At 35.1% G+C, this 24379-nt stretch overlaps 1 protein-coding gene across 5 annotated transcripts in view; it reads right to left on the bottom strand.

The window, feature by feature from the left end:
• Positions 1–24379, bottom strand: part of ARAP2 (ArfGAP with RhoGAP domain, ankyrin repeat and PH domain 2) — a 120812-nt gene that overhangs the window by 34067 nt on the left and 62366 nt on the right. For all 5 annotated transcript variants that reach the window (XM_040065496.2, XM_058420725.1, XM_040065495.2 and 2 more), the window contains 8 exons: positions 23165–23299; positions 19498–19642; positions 17128–17230; positions 16311–16509; positions 14247–14310; positions 6522–6685; positions 2913–3125; positions 1216–1321 (listed from right to left, as the gene is read on the bottom strand). In XM_040065496.2, the coding sequence (XP_039921430.1) occupies positions 1216–1321; positions 2913–3125; positions 6522–6685; positions 14247–14310; positions 16311–16509; positions 17128–17230; positions 19498–19642; positions 23165–23299 (1129 nt within the window). The remainder of the gene's footprint in view (positions 1–1215; positions 1322–2912; positions 3126–6521; positions 6686–14246; positions 14311–16310; positions 16510–17127; positions 17231–19497; positions 19643–23164; positions 23300–24379) is intronic.

Genomic DNA, 24379 nt, shown 5'->3' on the forward strand with positions numbered 1-24379 from the left:
GGGATTCCTTCCAGCCCTCTAACCCGCATTGCTGCCTTCCTCTGGATGCATTAAACACCTTAACATCGTTTAATTGCAGACCCCAGAACTGCGCAGTCCTCCAGGTGAGGCCAAACCAATGTTAAATACAGTTTTACTATATTACATAATGTAAGTATATTCTAAAAACTTGAGATCAACTATAAAAAACCTGGAAAGAAATTAGGTCCTTCTTAGTTCCTATCCCTAGGGTAAAGTTTTCATATCAGAACTTTTTTGTTGTTCACATAACATGTCCTCTTTTAGAAGTAAACAAAAACTAACACAGAAGTTTGGCTGTTAAATGCATGAATTCATACTACTTTCAGAATAGATGCAACATCATATTAATATCTCTAACTGATTATGCATAGAAAGTTCTTAAACACAGTATGTAGTACAATCTTTATCCAAATAATGGCACCAATCACATAAATATTTTTTAATGACATTTGCTATGTACCTGGCTATGTAACATAATTTCTGAGCACAACATCATGTAAAAAGAAGTTTCTACACATTCTATAGTCACTGCAATTCACCAGAAATATAATTTGACTTTTTTGATAGATGATATACTATAGACCAGTACTATTTAACCATGACACCTCAAAATCATCCTGTCACATATTTTTTACACATTTTCTGTCCCTTCTTTGATCTAGGAATAAGTCATGACCTTTGGTGCTTAAACAAGTTTGTATTTTGGATATTCTCTAGCTCTACCTCAATTGTAAAATGAAGCACTGATGAAAAACAGAAAAGGTAGGTAATTCTCAAAGTTATTATGCGCAAAACATATTGTGGAGAAGAACATTTTCACTGAAAAAAATATTTTAATTTCAAGAGCCATTTGCAACAATCCCCTGGAAGACTAGCAGACTGGAGTAAAATGAAATTGCATAAAGAAGCCATATCAAAAATTACCCTACTTGGACTGCTACTACCCTACTGGCAGCCCTCTCTCCCTGTAAGACTGTTCCAAGTCCATTGATTTTTATAGGTACCTACTGCTAAAAATACAACCAAAGAAAAAACACATTATCAATTAAAGGAATTCAAATGTAATTAATTGAGGCAACTAGATAAGCTTTTGTGATTATTAGTTAATGAAACAAGCCACATTTTATATATTGTAGAATTATACTGAGAACACATTATAAGAATTTCTCTGCTACAATACATATTTGCAATGACCTGTAAAGATGTTCAATTAAAGCAGCCAAAGTTGCTCTATTGACTGATGGAAGACTCTGAATAAAAGCTCTGTACTTCCTCACACGTTCCTTTTCATTCTGCATATCTGCCAGAAAATAATAATCGGAGCATTAATAACAATGCACACTAAAAACCAACAGCAGTTTTCATTAACTATATCAACATCCTTTTAAAATTACTGTTTAACAAATCAGGTTCTTCCTCATAAAGGCAATGATGCAATATACTATCAAAAAAGTCTAATATTGTACACCAATTCAGGGAAACACTAATAAAGAGGGACAGTTTTATGTTCAAGTACCATTTGCCACCACTTAAGACTAAAGTCCAGAACAGCAATTACATTTTCTCTCAAAGCATATTTAATCTGTAATTTGTGCATGTACGTGTGTGAGTGCAACTGCATACACACAAGTGTAAATGTACTTCTAAGAGTTCCCAGCAAGAGAAAGGAAAAGACCTTTTCATATTTTAAATATTTACTGGAAAAGTGTCTGAAGGCACAGAGTAGTTTAAGGATCTAAGTATATATATGACTGATTAGAGGAGAGCAAGGGTAAAGGGCTGGTAATAAGTTGTACCAAGTTACATATAGCTGAACAATGGCAAGGTCGATGGTAAGAATTCCAGTTTTGGGAAACACAAGCACAGCTCTCAAGTCTGCCTCCCTGTGCTGCTTATGCCCCCTTATGCTCAGGGCATAAGCAAATTTAATGTAGATTGCATTTAGTTAGTTAGCTTTTCCCTCTCAGTCCCTTGCTTCTCTCAAGTTTCTGAAAAGAAAGCATGGAACTCTTCTAGCTAAGTGATGGTGCTCTCCACTAACTACTGACTATGTTTTGGTTTCTTTGGTAATTTGAAGAAAAGATAACAAAACAACCATTTAAACATCTTCTAATCCGTTTTCTTAAATGTTTTAGTCTTCCTAGAAGTACCTTCTATATCACTTAACAGGACAAGATTCTCTGTTGTAAAGCTGAAGGAGAATTGTAGCCACATGTACATATCAAGAAGAGGAATCACTGTAACACCATTAAAAAGAGCCAAGTTAAATCTAAACTGCCTCAGAACCTTTTCTGGTTTTTGATGAGATTAATCATGTGGTCATTGAATAAACTCTTAATATTTTTTCCTGTAGTTTTTGAAATTGAGTTTAAAGGTTGAAAATGTGTAATACTGACAATATTTTAATTTCCTGAGCGTCTAGTGGCTCATATTAAAGCAACATCCATATATTTGAACTTAAATAAAATCACAGACAAATATGCTCTTAATATCTTTTTTTAAAGACAAAACGTGCCACACTCTAAATATGCCTATGTGACTCCTATGCATTAAGATAGAAATTAATGTTCTGTCAGCATTTCCCATGCGTCTCTTACTGCTGTGTCTGCAATTTCATAGCACAGTTTGGCAAGGAAGCCACTTGTTCCTTTCAGCTTGCAAATATTGCAAAATAGAAACTAAATTTTTTAAAGCACATTATAAAAATCATCTGTGATTAACATGCATATATTGCAGCCATGTCCCAAATATTTTTTTCCTCACTACATTGTTTTGCAAGTTACAAAATAACATAGCTTGACACAGGGTAAGTAAATTAACAACCCCCTCAAATTTGATACTGAAAATATACATACAACCTTTATTGTATTAAATGTAATTGATTACATTACCTAATGCAGAGATCCAGAATGGATAAAGTTCTTTAGTGAGAAGTGCATCATCTATTTGAGAAAGAAAACTTTTCAGTACATCAGTCACATCTTCAAGTTGATGTTTTCCTGCTCTTAGTTTAACACTTCTTGCATCTTTTTTGAAGCTTTCCAGCAGTTCAGCCACATTGGAAGAATCACCATTCTTAAGATAGATTTGCTTGCTACCTAAACCTAAAGCACGAAAATACAGGAGAGAAAAATAAATGAATGTAAAATTATCAATTCTTTTAAAAATTCTAGACATCATTATATGAAAATTATATGTGGCTGCCAAACACATTGTATTTCCTAACAAAATCTTTCTGATCTTTTACACATACTCACTTTGGTAGTAAAAACACTGCCAAGTCTTCTAACACCCAACTAGACCTCTTTGCAAAAATACTCATCATAATACCAAGCAAGACTGGGATGACTATTTCGAGAGTATTTTACGGGCTTTTCAAATCCCCAAGTCTCTTCAGGACTTCCTAAAACAGTACTTTCAAAAACACACAGTCAAGAGAAGAAGTTTTGATGATAGGTATGATATTACACATAGAACAGCTGCTTTAATGAGAAAACTCCTTTTATTTTATTACTCTATGGATGAACTCAGCTTAAGACTCAAAGTATTATTGCATTCATCCAACCTGAAATATTTTATTCTTAAAAGCCTCAAGATTAGTAGAAATACCCTTTTTTTCTGATATTTCTCATGTTCTGGAAGACATTGGTCAACTACTATTCTTACATGTAAAAACCACTAAAGTCAACTTAAGAAGAAAATGTATAGTTTACAACAAAGTCATGACTACTTTCAATCACTGCATATGTTATTGTAGTCAAAACTTTCATTTTTTTAAAACTTGAGTAAATTTGGCATAGATGCATAATGTTGTTTATCTTTGTAGAGGTGATTTCTGCATTCACATATTTAGAAAGAGGATGATGCTTTATGCAAAACCCCACTTTTCCTATAAACTTCAAAAGGTATATAAGAAAAGTTCTCTCAAAGCCTCTGAAATAATTTCTAATGTTTTTACAGTTCACCTTTCCTGTAATGCCCACAACCACTTCCATTTAGTATGGCCTTTGTGATGTTACTGTCAGGAACAGCCATGGACTACAATAGCATCTGTCTTCTGTAGACTACAGCTAAAGACAGAATCTTTACAATGATGATACAAAAGATGTCTGCATGCAAGTAATGCATACAAATAATTCCTTCAGCTTTCAACTGAGCATGCTTTTAACAGCTACTAATGCTGATCCTGAAAAGCATATTTTTGATAAAGATTTAGTTGATTTAAAAGACATTAAGAAACTGAATTTTAATTAAGACTACACAAATTGTTCTAAGTGGCAGACAAAATTACCCTGCTTTAACAATTTACAAATGAAATGGTGTAAATTATACTTGGAATTATTTCTATTGCTAATGATTAAAATAAGTTAGCAAAAGGTTCTTTTCTTACTTTTAGGCACCAGGTGTAACCCCAATACAACTACTTACAATAATGCACTGTTGCCATATCAAAAGGTTATTTAGTTTAACTTCAATGACTCAAATAGAAATAAAGTGCTCTCATACTGACAGAGGTTACAGACACGTTTATACCAAAGACAGATTTGTACAGGATTGATATGCACATAGCAATCTCACAAAAAAATTTGTGAATTCATGAATCCTACCATTCACCAAAACTAGAAATCGTACAAAGGAGGATCCTGGTTATTACAGGCCAGTTAGCCTGACCTCAGTAACCAGTAAGGAAATGGAACAGTATATACAGTGTCATCATGCAGCACAGACAGGATGGCCAGGGTATCAGACCCAGCCAGCACAGGTTTAGGAGGGGTCAGTCATGTTTGACCAAACTGGTCTCCTTCTATGACCAAGTGACCCTCCTGATGGATGCAGGAAGGGCTGTGGATGCTGTCTATCTGGACTTCAGCAATGCTTTGGACCCTGTCTCCCACAGCACACTCCTGGATAAGCTGACAGCCTGTGGCATGGACAGGAGCACTCTTCGCTGGGTTAGGAACTGGCTGGATGGCCAGGCCCAGAGAGTGGTGCTGAATGGTGCTGCATCCAGCTGGGGCCAGTCACCAGTGGTGTCCCTCAGGGGTCTGTGCTGGGGCCAGTTTTGTTCAACCACATGGATGAGGGCATTGAGTCTTTCATCAGTAAATTTGCAGATGACACTGAGCTAGGAGCATGTGTTGATCTGCTGGAAGATAGGAGGTCTCTGCAGAGAGACCTGGAATGGTTGGATGGATGGGCAGAGTCCAATAAGATGAAGTTTAAAAAGTCCAAGTGACAAGACCTGCATTTTGGCCACAATAACCCCTGCAACGTTACAGGCTGGGGACGGTGTGACTGGACAGTGCCCAGGAGGAAAGGGACCTGGGGGCACTGGTGACAGCAGCTGAACATGAGCCACCAGTGTGCCCTGGTGGCCAAGAAGGCCAATGGCATTCTGGCCTGTATCAGGAATTCTGTGGCCAGCAGGAGCAGGGAGGTCATTCTTCTCCTGTACTCGGCCCTGGTGAGGCCACACCTTGAGTGCTGTGTCCAGTTCTGGGCCCCTCAGTTTAGGAAGGACGTTGAGATGCTTGAGCGTGTCCAGAGGAGGCAACAAGGCTGGTGAGGGGCTTGGAACACAAGCCATATGAAGAACGACTGAGGGAGCTGGGGTTGTTTAGCCTGGAGAAAAGGAGACTCAGAGGTGACCTTATCACTCTCTACAACTTCCTGAAGGGTGGTTGTAGACAGATGTGGGTTGGTCTCCTTCTCCAGGCAGCAGCTGACAGAAGGAGAGGACACAGTCTCAAGCTGAGTCAAGGAAAATATAGGTTGGCTATTAGGAAAAAGTTTTTCATGGAAAGAATAATAAAGTATTGGAATTGTCTGCCTGGGGAGGTGGTGGAATCACCATCCCTGGATGTGTGTAAAAAAAGATTGGATGTGGCACTCGGTGCCATGGTTTAGTTGAGGTGTTAGGGCATGGGTTGGACTCAATAATCTTGGAGGTCTCTTCCAACCTAATCATTCTGTGATTCTGTGAATTTGCAGTAGTAAAAGGACATAAGCATCATCTGCATAGAACCTAATGCCTTGTAAAATTATGCTGGCAAAATTTACTTAAATAAACGGTAACCAACTACACTTCCTTAGGTTATTTCACTGAAAAAACAGCAGCCTTAGACTGAACTCCACAAATAATGCCAGCTTCCAAGATGTGTTCAGACCACAGCTTTTACAGGTTTGCAGAGTTTATTTTCTGAGCTGAGTTGTCTGCACTGGGGCAGTGGACCACAAGGCTGGGTTTCATAAGACAAACAACACAATATTTAAAATAGAAAAGTGTCTATAAAGGACATTTACCAAGTTTTATTTCCCCAAAATGGTCATTCTCGGATGTGTGGTAGTGTACTGCACCATCTCATTAAAGAATGGCAAGGCTAATGACGGGCATGGTTTCACTTTAAGTAATATATAAACTCATTCAATAGGATCTGGTACTGGGGGTGCTTAGGTATCATACAAATGATCTTAGCTTGAATAAAATCCACTCTACTTACCATACTGTGTAACAAACGCTATGCAGCTGTTTACTATAATAGGAACATCATTTTTGCTGAGCTGCTGATCTTGTAATGCATTACCATCTGTACCTGCTGCTTTTTCAATTGCAGTATACCAGACCATGAAATCCAGCTTTGTATGGCCATGGATGTATAGTGTTCTGAAAAGTATAAAAATATTTTGAGTTCGGAAAAGAAATAAAAAACTGATGTTATTGTACCACGGCAATGAAGCAGATGTTCAGAAAAGAAAAAAATATATATATATACTTGGAGTAAGACATCAAGGTACCTTTCACCACATAAAGATGTGATGGTGGTCTATTGTTATAGCTCCTTTGTTTTCCAAATTCATTTGTATTACCAGTGCCATAAAAAATGAAAGAAGATCCACAAGCACTGTCACAAGCCTTTGAAAGAACCTGCCAACATTTTAATTATTCTTCTTCAGGCTTGCTCCTACATTACACATTCATATGTCCAAGCCACGGCTAAGCAGGAAACAAATTTAGAGACAACTTTAAACACTGTAAAAAGCTTTCCCTTCTTTTGTATTCACTCCCCTAAACACTCCACACACCCACCCACCTCTCCTATAGAGTAGCTGCACTATACTGAACTTCTCTCCTACACAACTATCAAAACGATCCCCCACAATCACAAAGCTAAGGAACATAAACGAAAAAGCTACGAGTTGAGAAGAATAAGTTAATGCAACACTCTGCCTGTATCTCTAGGCATGGCCTTGTTCTGACTCTTTTATTTAAGCATGTTACAGTAATCTCCTATATGCCACCCTGACAAACTAGCTTCTAAGAGAAAATACCAAAACTGCAAAGTTTAAGGGAGTATGTCCAACCATATGCATGTGTGTAATAAACAACTGTTTAAAGTGTTAAAATAGTAAACAATCTTTTCTATATAGGTTCTCTTATGTCCTACTTCTTACCTTCTTCTTAAAAAAATGTATGAGATCAATTTTCTCTAATGACCATTTATTTGCTAATTAGGAAAAGTCAAAATGCTCTACTGAACTACTATGACAACAATTTCATCAAAATAGAAAATATATTTATTTTGATTATTTCATTTTTGGAGGGAGGGAGGGAACAATTTATATGATGAGGGAATACTTAATTTCACTTATTTTTCTATCTTTCAATTTTGCTTTTATAAATGTTTCCATTCTAGCATTCCTATCTTGCTAGGAAGCGGGGATGCTGTCAATATATTACATACACACAGTCAGGATCTGAACTCTTCTCAAGATCCACTATACAGTCTGAGCCATTCAGCAGCAGAGTAGATGATACTGAAGTATTTCATCCCACTGAATCATGTTTTTAGGAAGTCTTTACTTCATTACTTCAAAAGTCATGTTAACTACCACATGTACCTGTATAGTAGCAACACAGCCTCTCTCTTCCACTAAGAAAAAAAAATTTGCATAAAGCTGTCCTATTTTTGCTGCAAAATGAGTGAGCCTAATTCAATGCTGTCAAACGTTCCCTTAAGACTTGTCAAAACAGGTAGTTCTCAATCAATGCCTTCCAAAGAGTACATTGCCACATTTTCCAGTATTGCTATTGCCACACATAAAAGGAAAGTAAAAGGTTTGAAGTGTGTAGAAAAAATGACACTGCATGATACTCTACTCATTTCCTACCATTATTTACAGATCAGAAGAGGTTAGGACAATGATTTATAAAAGATTTATGGTTCTTTCCAACATTAGAAATGTACATATATACACATATTACTGTGTGTTTATTTCCCCTGCAGAACAGCAGGATTCACATTATGGTATTATGCAAAAGGATAAATGGAAGTCTCAACAGATTATTTTTTATCCAAAGAATTACGATATATACAGGAAGCAGCATACTGTAAAGTGGAAATATTATTACTTCTAAACAAGAAAAGGGCAACTCTGCTGCATGTCAATGAATTGATACCAGAGGAGGAGAGAAAAAATACCATACTGAACTTCAAAGGTCATATAAACTTATCAGCATTTTTCATAGAGATATGAAAGTCTAAATCATGTGCCTGTCAATCAATTGTTGTGATGTATGAAATACCAAAACTATGTGGAAAAGATCACCTTGTATTTTATGGATCTTTCCATCTTCCCCTCAATGCATCACATTAGAAAAAAGATATCAGAAGTACAAAGTGATCATGTTCTCATTGTTTTCTAAAACGTGAGAAGCTGTTGAGCTGTTGAGTTACAGAGGAAGAGGCTACTTAATAATTAGCAATGAAAATGTGGTATTTGTTTAAGTTGTAGTCCCATAGGATCAACACAGTCATGAAAGAGAAGTTGCTGGTAAGAAATATCAATGTGAAAATTTTGCTGCTATCATGGAACCTAGATTGTTCATAGAAGGCAACCAATTATTTTTGAAAAAATTATACTTGCCCAGTCAAAAATCTCCAGAGTGGTGGCATCAAAAAGTAGGACAAATCAGAGACACATTTTTCGCTACAATACCACAAAAGCAAAGAAGGGAGAAAAGAAAATTAAACCACTGCCAGACACATTTCAGAACTCGGTCAGTTTCTCATGGAAGTGGCTTAGAAAGCTCATCTCAAACCTCAATAATTTTTGGCTGACAGAGAACACACCTGGAATAAATTTAAATGAGAAAAACATAAAACAATTTAAAAATAAGATGTCTAAAGCAGTCCTCAGTTTAGTCATCTCAGACAAACTTAACTTTTTTTTTTTTTTCCTTGATTGGAAACAATTTTTTATCTCCTTGAACCATTAAGTAATGAAAAGGAAAGGGGAAATGATTTCCAGCAGAAGAAAAGAACTTTCCTCAAGCACAGTGGAAGTCTTCTACAGAACTTCATGAAGCAATGGAGATAACTTTGTAGATTTAACCTCTGTGTTCATCTCTTTCATGCAATTTTCAGACAGAATTAATAAGAAACACATGCATTTCTCACTGAATTCATTGTCATTTTCAAAATATAAAGTTATATTAAATCCATGGTTTAAGACTAAGCATAAACACAGGCTGAAACACAGTAATGTCCCATGTAGCACAAAACCAAGGAATTTAAAGAGCTTATAGAAGTAATCATGTTTGAAAGTATTTGTACTGTAATGTTTATAAAGATCTACCCTGCAGATTACCAACTATTTTCCACAGACTCAAGCAAAATGCATTCCTTCAACACAAATGCACTGCCTTCTATAGCCTGTTTCTGCATATGTTATGTTTTCAGTTCTAAAAATTGATAAAGATCTTACATTTCATAACAAATAGTTCACAATACTGACAACATGGTGAAAAAATGGCAGAATTTTTGCTATGTTGTGTGAAGCACATACAGTCCATAGCCAAGAAATTAATAATTTAAATACTCAAACAAACAAGGCGGCCTGCCAGCGTAGATTTCTGCCTTAGTGAAATGAGAGAATTAAATTGGCACAAGCGACTGCAGCAGATCAATGAGTCTCAAGATTAAGGGAGCTACTGTTCCCTGTACAGCTTTATTGTTGTACCAGCACATCCTTCTCCCCCAGCAGTCATACGTGCCCCCACTTTATCCATAAGAGTTCAAAGGCTTCTCTTTAACCCATCCCGTAGTCCCCCAGCTTTAGCTATGTCTGTAAGCTTTTTTGCACAGCTGTGCAATGCGAAAGCAGTGGTACTAGGTGATTTTGGGCAAGGTGGGCAGGGAGAGTGAGAAACAGACATCGACGCAACTCAATGCTCTCTGGAAATTCCCATATGATTCTAATAATTTATCTGTCTGAAAACAGAGGTACTAAGAATGAAACTATTGAGATGAAATTACTTTGGAAAATCAAACTGCAACTTAAGCATGGATGTTCCATTAAAAATTACTGTTAAATGTAACCAAGCAATATTTCTTCAAGGGACCCTTCCAAAGGTCTTACATCCAGTACATCATATTGGAAGCACAAGTCCTTTCATCTGACTCTTAAGTTTATACTAATTCTGGATTTTAGAATTTTGTGCCCATAACAGCATTTTATGAGAAAACTTACTGCTATCATCAAAGGGCTAAGAAGAAAGCACTGAATGAACTATCAGCCTAAAGAAATTGGCCAGTATGTAGGGACAGTTTATTATCCATAATAAGAAAGAGCTAACTACATCAGAAGCATAACAGGGAAAAAAAGGCACCATCTGGATTACATTATGGTCTGAAAGCATTCACCGACACCTAAGAGAGAGCTTAAATTATTTCAGAAAAATGTAAGAAATGTTTGAAACTGAACTATCTGCACAACCACTTTTTTAAAGCATAGCATTAGAGATTTTGCATTAAATTCCACACATAGAAGATACATTTAAAAACTACTGTATACAGATCTTTTCAGACAACTTTCTTCTTTTCATTGTACAGTTCCCTCTGTTGGCCTCTACTGAACTACACAGGAGTAGCTCTTTCATCAATATGTTACTCAGCTTCTGTTTGGATAGCAACAGGAGGTCAAGTATCACCGATCACTTCAAGCATTTTAAAAATACAGAGATCAAGGAAAAAAACCCAAACTGAATATGGATCAAACCAGAGGACACCACTGTGTGATGAAGGGATGCCTCAAACACAGAAAACCTTGAAATGGTTTGCCACTTCTAGCAAGAAGTCAAGAAGCATTTCAACTATGAAACTAGAATATTTCAACTATGAAAGTGAAAAGCAAGAAGAGGCAAACAGCCATCTGATTGGAGTGTAAAACTATACACCACAGTGTTGTGAAAAGTCAAGATTTCCAGCTGAGTTAGATACAGTTCTAGCAGTCCAGACAATATGCTCCAACAGAGATCAGAATGCAACAAAATTCAGCAAAAAGCAGGTGTTAAAAAAGGCTGTGCTCTGTAATTCACTTTAGCAAAGATACACAAGCATTAACATGCCTGTGATCTGAAAAAAAAAATAGAATTAAAAGTCATCTAGAATGATCATGAAAATTTACACTGAGCTTCAAAAAAGACAACAATCTTCAAAAGAGAAGTCTTGTGGTTTCAGAAATCTTTTAGTGTGTTTCAGCCTCTAATGATATGCTATTACTTGGTATGATTGCCGCCTCTTATTTCTGAGCTGATAGACATCATCAGCTGAACATGCCATATAGAGAATAAATGAACAGCAGGGTGCCAAGCAGAAAGCAGGGTAAAGGAAGAGGAGGCAAAGAAAAAAGAGGTAGAAGTGGATTGTATTAATATCTAAGACATCTCAAGAAAATCTCACATGCCTTTTTTGGCAGCATTGTCTCTGAATTCTCATATTTTATACAAGTTAGAAAGTATTATGTACATTACACCCCAAAATCAATTGTAAATTCTTCTTCTGAGTAGATATCTATCAGATTAATGTTAAATTTTTGTATTCCAAATTTATTATGTTTTTAGGAATCAAGAATTCATAGATTCATTACATTGGAATAATTTCAGCAAGAAGACTTGAAGTTTTTATAGTTTCTGAAAATGTTTGCTTGCATATGCAATCATTCCTAAGTGAGAAGTCTATTTGTAACAACTGAAGTCATTCTTTTACCTACAGTAATTAAAAGAAAAGGTGTGAAAGAGAAAGATACATGTACATGTGTGACTTTCTCTAAGTAATCATCCCAAAGACTGAGACTTGAAAAAGAGGCATAAGTATTTGTAAGAAACAGAAAGTCAGTAGAAAAAATGCCTCAAGGAATTTTCATAATATTTTCTAATAAAATTTAACCAGACACTTTAAGACATTGACCACACTTTACTTTTTTTTTAATGCAAAGGGGGGTGGCTTTTTTTGGTTTGGTTTATGGTTATTGGGTTCTTTTTTCTCCTAAACTTTTCCTAATTCTGGAAAAATCCTATTTGCTTTACTTATTTTTCTCATTATTACTAATTTTTTTTAATAATTTATCCTGCATTTAAGTGACTAACAAATTAAGAAGAAAGTCATCAGCTACAGAGAGTGTCTTCCAAGTGATCAGTCTGCACCAAAGCTGACATTAAACACGCACAGTTATAAAATAACAGAGAGAATAGGAAAACCTAGAAAATTTGACATTTCATTTAGTTGATGCTGATGACATCTCAAGGATATTAATTTACCTAGAGCTTGGAGAAGCGCAAAGAGGATTAGTGGCTTTATTTCCAGATAAAGTAACTGAGTCTAAAGACAAAGGTGATTTTATATTTAATCATTTTCCCCGCACACATTAAAATGCTTATCATTTTAATATGCAATCTCATACAACTGCACTGCACACCTGGAACAGTTTTGAAGTAATATCCTAAACAACAATCACCAAGCCAAAGCCTATACATCCATATGGCTTTCAATGTTTAAGATAATGTGAAGACTATGCATTTAAATTCCTTATGGCATATGTCAGTGAAGAAAAATTAAATATGTTCATGTCCACCTTAAATCAGCCAGCGTACCTGCTGAAATTATTTTCAAATAGTTCAGAACTTCCCTTAAACTACTAAAGTACTTCAAGGAAAACCTACCCTCAGAAATTAACAGAAATATTGTAATGAAATAAATAATAAACCCTAAATTGAAGCTGAAAGTTTTGCTCAGCATTAATACCTATGAAACTATATGCATGGTTTATATCCATCTTTTGGACTGCACCCTGAATAGGATACCTCAAGTTCCCTGTTTTGTATATGTAGCTAAGTTAACGCTGCATCTTTCAATATGTATTTTTTTTTTTTTTGGGGGGGGGGGGGGGGAACCACCACCAAAACAAAACAGAATCCTGCCCCTCTCCCCAAAGACAAGAAAGTGTTTTCTTCTAACATGCATAGCCTTACTCAGTTCTGAAACTTATATAAGATGCTAGAAAGAGTTAAAATTCAGAACACACACCTTACAATGCATTTCTGACAAGCTATTCCAATTCTGAATAGATGTCAAAGGTATCTACAGGGTTTTTTTTGTTTGCCAAAGAGAAAAATACTCTTCATTTATTAATCTACTATTGGCTGTATTGAAAAGACTATAAATGCTGCACCACTTAAGACAGACTCTTGGCCAATAACCTATCATTGAAATAAAAAAACCCTCAACCTTTTAAAAACTAAGAATTATCTTCCACAATTTTTACTTTCATCTTTGAATTTGTACCCATGTTTGAGGCAGAAGTACATACCTCACCTCTATCCAACCTCCCCTATCACTATAAATTAGACACAGTCATCTCCGCTGAATATTACCTACTTGGAAGCAGATATGGATCATGTTTGTCTCGTAAGTATGCTTTTTCCTAGACAGTATAATGTTAACTGAGATCAGATACTCCAGTAAGATTAACCAGAGGACTCATTCATACCCTCTCAAACCGGACCTAGGCAGACTGATACAGAGAATTCTGAGACATAACAATGATTAAAAAATCAAGAGGTTTGTAGTAAATGCTCTGAAGAAGAACTCTTTTTTTTCACAGGGTAAAAGGCGCTAGTTCCTTTTGAAGAAATTGTTATTGGCAGACTAATCTGGGAATAGTTTTCTCAGTGGGAAAACTGTTTTTAGTTAAGTAGTGCTTGTTAACATTTCATGCCACAGACATAAAATGTATTTATGCACAAAGATATTCCCTCCTTTTAAAAATCTGCATATTTACTCTCTCACTAGCAACCCTAAGTGAAAAGACTCTAGAACTTACCAATGATAATTCTAAGATGTCAAGATAAAAACAGATCAAAGATTTTTTTCAGATAGGAACCTTACCTTCCTTTTTCAACAAGAAGCAGGACGTCTATTCTCTCTCCATTTTGCATCATGCTACTGGTTGCTGAAAACAAAACACATACACATTCATCTGACCTTCACATACACATATTTATATACAAACACATACATGCATACACTTATAGACATGTTTTTTTCAAAATTATTTTCAGTGGCAAAAGGAGCACGGAGTTCTTAAACTTTGCAAATAAAGAAAGCTGCTGATGATAGAAATAAAACCCAAAATACCACACCACAAGAAAAACTAATGCAGAACATTATCAAGAAAGTTTAAACATGTACCTTTTAATGTGAGAACATGCTACTGTGTTTTATTATACTAAACTTGTAAATACAAGTTGTAGAAGACATGATTCAGAAGTAAGCTGGATTTTGGAATCCTTTAACTTTTTTCACTGAATGGCTGCACATATTTACAATAAGAAAATGGAGGCTATCTGTTTAGCATAAAGATCAGCGCTACCCTTCTTTGTGTTGCCTTATGTTATCCCTGCTATAAAAAGCACCCTGTAAAACGTTGTACATAACAGAGCAAATACATCTGGATAGCTTTTGGTTCCATTGCTTAAGAAACTATACCATGCACTATACTAAAACCAGTAAATTAAATGTAACCTGCTAACTAATTTGAAATTCTGAAAACTTAATTTCTCCAAGTGCACATCATATATAATCCACACTTTATTTCAACTAATTCCCAGAGAGAGTAAAATCCTAAATACCAATGCAATAATGCAATAAACACATTGCATGCTATATAGACCTTTTTGCATCACAGGTACTCCTAGCCTCACCTATATTTACTGAGTCAAACATCAAGAAGGTAAGTTACTATACTCCCACAAATGATTCATTATTTTTCAAGTCTCATTTATACAAATCCGTATTACCAGTGGAGCAGATATATTCTGGAGAAAGCAGAAATCAAAGAAAAGAGAATGGATAGATAGTATTTTCAAGAAATACAACTAATATTAAAAACCCCAAGCAAAACAAATTCTCAGCTGGAAGTCAAAAGTGTTTCATTTTTATATATGAGATATAATATACACAGATTTTGCATGCTTTTAAGATTCTGGCAGAGGCAATTACAGTTGCTTCATCAAAACAAATATCAGGAATAGTTCTCCTATTGCCTAATTTTTTAATTCTGAATCAGGATCAAAAGTATTCACAAGTTAAAAGACACCTAGAGGCATAAAAACTTTCCTGATTAAAAACCACCTTCATGGCATGATTCACACCAAATATAAGGTGGCAGTAAATAAACAGTAGAAAACCCAATGGCATTTAGGCAAGCTCCTGAAAAACAGTCCACAATCTGTCAGCATTTATAGAGTATCATCAATAATGAGCTAAATTATCTTATCTATGTTACTTTATTATAAACTTCAAAATATATGCATTTTTCTATGCAACATATTGGCTTGTTCAACATAAAAAAGTAGGAGAGATATGTTTAAAAGAGGATTCAGAGCATAATTACAAACAATAATATAAAATTAGTAATAGAAAATCATTTGTAGAAACATTCTTATCTCTCCACATCATGATATTAAGCCAATAATATTTTTAGTATCAGAAAAAAGTCTATTAGCTCATGAAATATTTTCCAGAAGAATTATAATTTTCCAGTATGTTTGAGTATTTTAAAACTAGACCTGTCAATCATCTCAAGAATGTGTACTGCAGTGAGTATTTCTGCCCTGTCAAAAATATGAGACAATAATCCCAAAAGGTTATATATTACTATTCAATTCTGTACTCTTGTAAGAAAGATACTGCTGCAACTCGAACAAAAAATGTCATTATTCATTTTAAAGCTGTTTAAAATTTCTCTGGCATGTGCCAAATAGTAAGAAAAAAAAAACACTAGACAGAAAGAAATTAACCAACTTCATATTTAGATAAGAATTGGAAGAACATCGGACACATATAAAGGAATAGTTACTGAGCTTCCCAATTTTTTTTTTTTTTTAATGTAATAGAAATTAACAGTGAATTAATTCCACAGAACATTTTCTGACTACTAGATGTTCTTACTTAGTTCTTGCAATCTCCTTAGATATATGGAATCTTCTTCAGCATCCTCCATTTCAAGACAAAAATAAAGGCTTGACTTCTCTATAGCAAACCAGCCTTTTTTCCATTGATCCAGGTTATGGCAATCTTTGTAGTACAGCTGCCCAAGAAGGTCACAGTCTCGTTCTAACAATGATTCAGCCACTGGGGGAACAAAATGCTACCAAAGAAAATGGGGTGAGTCATATAAAGAAAAAAAACCCTCTGCTCCTAAAAAAAAAAAATAAAAATATTGTAAATCTATAGGATTCTATGATGAAGAATAAAATAAACCTTTTGAGATATAAACCCACCAATACACTAAATTTAAAATCAGTTTAACATTTTTTCCATTCATCCTCTATAATTCAAACATTTTTGCTTTTAAACTGCCATTGATTTCATTAGTAATGTGATTATTAACATTTGGAAGAGTATAAAACATGGTATTGCTTTATGAATTCTGTTTCAGGAAATAAATTGAAAAGAAATGCAACCATAAAAAACTTAGCTGAAATATATTCACACAGTATATGTCTTTATACTACAGCACATTTAATATGTTCTTGAGGTCGGCATTAAAATAATGCTTCAATTCCTTTCACATTTTATTTTATTATCTTGTTTCAAACATTAAATCACAAAAGTTATTTCTTCCTGCTGCACAAGAAACCTTTACATGCAGGAGAGATCAGTATTCATCAATAATGGCTTCTCAAAGATTTTAAGCTAACAATGGCACTTTATTATTTGTGCAAAGGCTCCTGGCCTAACTGAAAAAGATAATTATCAGTATTACCTTAGCTATTGCTGAAGACCATTTTCTTTGTGAATATGCAGTTTCAGCTCCAAATAGAAAGACACGTTCTGACATTAAGTATATTTCAAATGTAAAGATGTCCCTGAAGAGAAGAAAGCAAGCAAGAGAAGAAACACAGCTGTATTTAGTCTTCAAATGAGTAGAAAGACAAGAGTTTTATTTCACTGTTTTTTTCATTTTCTCATACATATGGAATGGAATCCATCTGCATTTCTCCTCCAATATTACAGGTACAGGCCAGCTAATAATAAACCACTTTACAGTAAAATAGGATCAAAGTACTTTGCAGGTCAATAATACATGTTTAAAGGCTATGGCTATGGTGTAATAGTTTTTTGAATAATTCCAAAATGCATTAAAATGTTTGCATAGAGTCATTAAAAATGCGTAGGGAATTTTTTGCTTTTGCAAGCTCATGTTATTTGTTCAAGTATATTTTTGTGATGCATTCAAAATATTTTTTATATGTTTAATATCGGCAGAACAACTAGCTGAACGGGAAGTTGTAAACAAGTTGAAATGTTGGTTCATAAGGACTTTTAGATGTCATTTGGTCTAATCTCCTGCTCAGAGAGGGATTATCACAATGAGAAGCCCTGAAAACAGTCGAGGATGGAGAGTACTATTCTTGTCACCAGCCTGTTCCTGCCCTCCACCTGCCCTCTAATTGAAGAGGCTTTTTCTGTCAGACAGCCTGAATCTGCTGGGGTGAAATGCAGGGTCACTGTGTAACACCTGCCATCACCAGGACGAGTAGGAATGAATACTCTGAAGTTGCTGTAGCTCAAAAAGCTCTTAAAAGTTTTCTTAAGGCAGGTTCTTGGTTTTTTTTCTTTTTAAAATTATACCACTATTAAAGCAGAAGAACCCTGTTTATTCAATTATTAATAGACAAATAAGGACAGTAAAAGAAGAAAAAGCAAAACAGCTTAAATTGGTGTGGAATTTGGAAAGTAAATATCACACTGAAGTGAGGGTGAAGTGGTCAGTCTTTAACTTACAAACTATGGTTCACCAATTTACAGCATGATTTTGTCTGCAAACTCTTGTTAGATGTCAAATAGATGGAGTATGCTGTTTGCTTTCAATGCTGAAGACTGATATTGTCTAAATGTGGAGAACTGAGCATAAGTCACTTCTATCATTTCCAATAACCACTTTGAAAATTATATAAACACTTAGTCCTGACTAACAGAATAGGTATTTTTAAGGACCAGCTGTTTCACTACACAAAAGATCAAATCTAAATAAAATTTCTCATAAAATTCCTCAATCACAGATAAAGCACAACACAAGGTTAGTTATTTCCAAAGAGTGAAGTATTCAGCCAGCATGTTTTTTAATTTAGGTATTACCCTAAAATGGAACCATTTGGAAAGGCAGCAAGAATTAGGTTAGATTTCTAGACAGAAGAAAAAAATATTTTTTTTCTTTTTTTCTGGGTATCAAGAGAGCTACTGCAGAATAGTGAAGATCGCTTCTCTGTATTTGATAGTATATTGAGACATCACCATGTTTCGGGATTTCTCTCCCCTGTAGCAGTTTAAGTCCTTTATCCCCATTATCTTTTTCAGAAGCTTACTTCAATAAACTATGCTTTCTTTGCAGACAATTTTGTTTTGTAACTAAAACGTTGAAATATTATACTACAGAAAGTTATTTTTATTTTAGGCGCATATACAATTAAAAACTATAAAGAAAGTGCTATGGAGTCTGTTAGACAAATACAAAGTATATTTTCAACAAAAATCTTGCACTAAAGAAATTGAGTATCACAGGAATCAGATTTAGGTCACTCTCCATGTGATGTACAAATGGGATGTGAGAGAGTTATAAAAGAAAAAACAAGACCCCACAAAACCACCAAAAAAAAAAAAAGGTTTCTTCCAACTAAAAATGTTCATCAGTTACACTGTTGTCCTCAGCTGCAGAACAAAGAATGGCTTTCAAAGACCCATACTTCTCACTGTGACCAAATCCAGAAGCGTTGTGGAGAGGTCCACTCTGCGGCATTAGAAGGAAGAAGCAAAAGAAGAATTTTGGCTTGAGGCACAGGTCAATCCCAGAAGGAAAAATGAGTAGCAATTGTTCAATTTATCATCATGTAATCTTCCAAGCACTGAGAAATATGCATTACAGATTTAATAAGAAACAGGGGTATCTAATTTAAGCAGCCCTTTTAAATTACAGTAATATTTTCATTCTATCACGGTAAAAAAAATCCCTAAATATCACATAGCACTAATTTCTTGAAGACAAATAAAACCAGCTTTTTTTCCTAAACTGCCTATTCAAAATTCAAGAAAAAATGAACCGTTTGTTTACTGAAATATGAATTCAGGAACTTACCCTCTATTTAAAAAGTAGTCTGACTTGTGTACTACAAGACAGATAACTTCACTGATGTCAATCATACCATTAGGAGTGGTAGTTTTATCATTTTCATAGTAGCTCAGAAAGCCACTTTCCAAAGTACACCATCTTTTGTTGCAATCTGTGATTAAAGAAATAATAGAAAGGTCATATTTTCTTAAGGTTTTGTTTTGTTTTGTTTTTTTTACCAAAGTAGTAAATACAAGGTAGAGAAAAAAGTCTGCAGAACAACTTCAGTGGATTATTTGGAATATTTATTTACAACTAAATGTTTACTCCCTCTTATGACCTAAAATATGAATACAACACATGACACAATATAGTGATATCTATTTGCTACTGAAAATAGTCATGAATTCATTCTAGCTTATGTCTGGTTCTTAGCACAAAATCTGAAGTGTATCTGTTTCCACTACTGCAAAGTAGTAGATCCTAAAATAAAATACTCTATTTATTTTCCACAGTTGCAAAATTCCTATACAGCTGGCAAATTACTTCTGAGAATTTGATAGATCTGGCAAAAAAAAATCCACAAAAATCAAACAAAAAAACAGTTGCAATTTCCAAGTACTATGTTATCTGATACTTCAGCCAATTATTTTTTCTGTTGTTTTCTGTATGGTTTATATAAGTTTTATAAATATTTTGGTACTATTTGTCAATATTTATTTGTATCCGGTTATTTCCTGTCTAGTACTACCTAGATTCTGTCTAAATACACATCAAGTACTAAAATAAGCAAAAGATAAATGGCTTGATAATGTACAGGTTTACAGGAGTTAAGCACCAAATTTTAAGGTTTTGAATGTTTAGAGTTTTTTGTCCTCCAGCTTTCCCTCTTCCATCTTCCAGAACCTATTCCAGAAAACAGCTCACTCCTTCAATATTCATTAAACTCTCAAGGACAATTTTGGACTACCAAGGCTTTTTAAAGGGCTCCACAAACCTTTTACACTAGAAACAAAAGCAAAAATCAAACTTTTGAGCCCTTAAACCTCTAAGTTTTACTTTTTGATCTACTACATCAGAACACCACTGACATTTGAGCTCTCTTCCCACTGATATCAACAGCTGTTAATTAACAAGAACTCTCCTCAAAATTTACGCACCCCTGCTGAAAACACTGATGCCGCTATAATGAGAAGTACACACAGAGTTGGCTCTCTCCTGCACTGAGACACATAATGAAAAACGACGCTCTATTTCCAGGTGTTCCACCTGGTTGGTATAAAACCTTGGTTAATTCACAGCACGGAATGATTTCTTCAGTGCCCTTTAACCATTAGGGCCAAGTCTACAAAGGGTAACAGTTTTCTGTGACAACAAGTAAGCACCTAAATTTTCAGCCCTTAGTGCTGAAGGCAAGACTGTCAAGTGCCTCAGAGATTCCTAGCACTGAAGAAGAACATAGTTCTAATGGTTAAACAGCTTCACAGGATTCTGAGTTGGAGCCCTATCCACACACAGCATAAAAAAGAAAAATAACAATTTTTTTTTAAAAAAATGCCCCAAATTTGTGTAAATGCTGTGAGAGAATGGTGCTCCCTCTCTGGCCTGCAGAGGCTTCAGTTAGTTCACAGCAAGTCAGAACTGTTTCAACAGGAGTTCTCTTCCCTAAAACTAGACAGGTAAATAAAATTTTTCAGCTAACATGACCTTATTTGAATATCTACAGGCAGAGGAGGGAACTGAAATTTTCTCCCACATCTTAGTATTCTAACCCTCAAATTACTTCCTAAAGAAAGTAAGAAAGAAAAATAGTATTTCCACTTATTCACAATAAATTGCAATATGAGTATTACTTCATGTTAGTGAGATTTAGAAACAGTTCTGGATGCAGTGAAAGAAGAGAAAAAGAAATATTATATATTTTATATTTTGAGTATCAAGAATATCAAGAAGGCAAGAGTAGTTTCTCATTCAAAATTCCAGGGTTTTGTTGTTTTTGAAAGGATGTCATTAAATCTCCCTCCCTTGCTCCATTTGTCTCCTTGAATTGCAAATGGTCAGAGAAACCCATCTTCCTATGCATCTGTAAAGAGCTGATCCCAGAAATATCACTCCTGACAAACCCATGGGTAATTCAACACAAATAAAAAACCAAAGCAAACAAATGCTCACCCCCGAAAAGAGCAAACAATAGCACATCTACCATCTTCAAGACACAATCATAATTTCAGAGAACAAGACCTGAGCTGAGAGAAATCTGGTTCCTTTCCATTTACGGTATGTTCCCTCAAGTGGTAAGTGCAATGCTAAGCAACAGACTACAAACTTTCAAAGCAGCTTTATTTCTGTCCACTAAGAGACTTGAAATGGAAGACAATCAAAATTTCTTGCCTGGGGGCTTTCCTCATAAATTTTAAGACATCCTACTAACAATGCTCAGCCACAGTGCATCTCTCCTGAAAAGGACAGCAGAAGCCATTCTGTGAGCACTTTCAGCCAAATCATCGATCTATACAGGTATTTACAAATATACTGCACTACTAATATGCCATTTTGTGAGAAGAGATTTCCTTGTATCTGCTCTCCACTTGGCTAAGCACTGACTTCTGGAGTTATTTTATAAATTTCTTTATGAATATATACAGATACCCACAGCACGGAAGATCAGGCTTGAACTTGGAGCAAGTAGTAATGAGGTCTGCAGTTATGACATTGTTTCCCAAACAAGCTCATTGCAATTTCAGAGCAATCCCAGATAAAGTCTATCCAGAAGCAGTCCTCTGTTGAAACAGGCATCTTTGTTAAGAACTGCAAAGCTGCTTGGAAATGTCTGTGATCAAGCATTAGCTCAGTTATCACCCAATGCTTTCAAGAATTTGGAGCTGCACTGACAGATTCTTCTAAAGCATATTTAAACAGGAGTTCTATGCTTTAGAATGCTTTTAATGTCCACTAAGGATCTTAAAGGCATATGCCATGAGAATATGGACATAATCAGACAAAAATATGTATACACCAGGGCAGGATGCTATGTAAGGATTTTAGGAGCAATAATTTCAATAATAAATCACCACAGAGTTTAAAAATCCATGTTATTTGTTTAGATGGAAGAAAAACGCAGAAAGACAAACAGAAAGAAAAGGAAAAATTAGCTGATAACACCTCTCAGAAAAAAAACCAAGAAAAACAGAAGACTGATATGCATAGGAGACCACATATATCTACTGAGATATACATTATCACCTCACAAAGCTCAAGCTGTCATAGAGTTGTAGATGCTCATTTCTACTTGAAAGATTTTGTAAATTTGTGAGCTTGAGAAATACCCTATTAAAAAGCCAATACTACTTGTAATTGATTTCTGTAATAAAAGCATTTTAAAAGATTTTTTTTCTGCATTAATCTATATATAATTAAAGCAAAAAAGTGTTTCTGTTTGTTTTTTTTAATCAATTACTGTGTTAACTGAACTATTTTTCAGAAGTTCAGTCTTCTTCCTCTGTCAACAACTGAATGAAGAGATCAAGACAAACAGTATTTTCTTTGTCTGAAAGAGGTCTACTGAATCAAGAGGCCATGTCATATCAAAGACATTTTATCTCAAAAAAAGGAACGCAGGAAGATAAATAATAAAATTCATCCAAACCATACATATTCATGTGTTATTCAAATACATAAATTAAAAGTTAAATACCTTCTTTTAATTTCTTCTCTGTAGGAAGCTTAGCTGCATTAGAAGAAACTTTATACAAGAATTCACAAAGAAAGGTGGAATGCGAAGAATCTTCAGAGAAAGTACTTTCAAAACCAGGATCATAGTTTGGGAAATCTATTGAAAGACAAAGCAGTAAAAACCAAGGATCTTCAGTTATACCAGTTAAAGCCATTTTTCCACACGTATTTCTAAATGCATGTCTGTAAATATGTAGTTGCTCTGCAGTATCTTTACTACTACACTGATAAAACTTACTGATTTTTATATTTAGAAAACATATTAATTTAAAAATTTGTTCACATTTGTTACAATGTTGTCGTTGTCTACCACTGCTTGCCAAGGTAATATAAAATCACGTTTTCTGATGTACGAAACTTTTTGAAATTTGTGTAACATACTTCAACAGAAGGAGATTGTTTCTCTTGAGGACTTATGTAGAGTTTACCAGCAACTGGCAGCAGGCAGACAGCAATTTAAGGAATCACCAACATGTACTGAGCTCCCTTTCCCTAGAGATAAGAATGTGATGGTGCTGCCTTGGCTGGAAGGCCAAAAGAAGAAAAGGCAGAGCCAAGACAAGCAAACTTCTCTCTTACCTTAGGACCACTAGAGACCATGGGTAGCAAAAAACCACCCTAGCTACATGTCTGCACCTGACTGAGCTCAGCATCCTATGATCCAGTGCATGGCACTGGCCTGAGCAACATCTGCATGTGGACTTTCAGCCCCTGATGGTGTCAGACACTGTCCAGCACTTTTAAATGAAAAGCTCAGTCACAACCGTGCGCCTCAATATATTCACTGTTAAGAGCAGCTTCCTGTTTTCAAAAGGCTCATAGTATCCACACACTACAAACAGAACTGTTGACTTCCGAGCCAAAGTTTATCATTTGCTCCAAGCTGCAACAGAAGTTGTGATGGGAAAAAGAGGTTTCTGGGATAGTACATATTGCAGGTTCAAGACGTGAGTTTTATTTTGGGAGAAGAGCTCATGAAAAAACACCTAGGTTTGTGTACAATCGGAGTAAAAAACAATTTAAATAATCTTAAAGAAAAAAAAAAAGCACTAGATTAATTCTTTAGACATATGTTAAATTTATGCACCCATGTTTTTTCTGGTAAAAGACTAATAATATTGGCAGAGAAGATGATGGGTTTTTTCTGTGCTATAGCTAAGGGTATGAGATCTACGAC

This window comes from Hirundo rustica, chromosome 5 (assembly GCF_015227805.2).
Source record: "Hirundo rustica isolate bHirRus1 chromosome 5, bHirRus1.pri.v3, whole genome shotgun sequence".
NCBI classification, from domain to species: domain Eukaryota; kingdom Metazoa; phylum Chordata; class Aves; order Passeriformes; family Hirundinidae; genus Hirundo; species Hirundo rustica.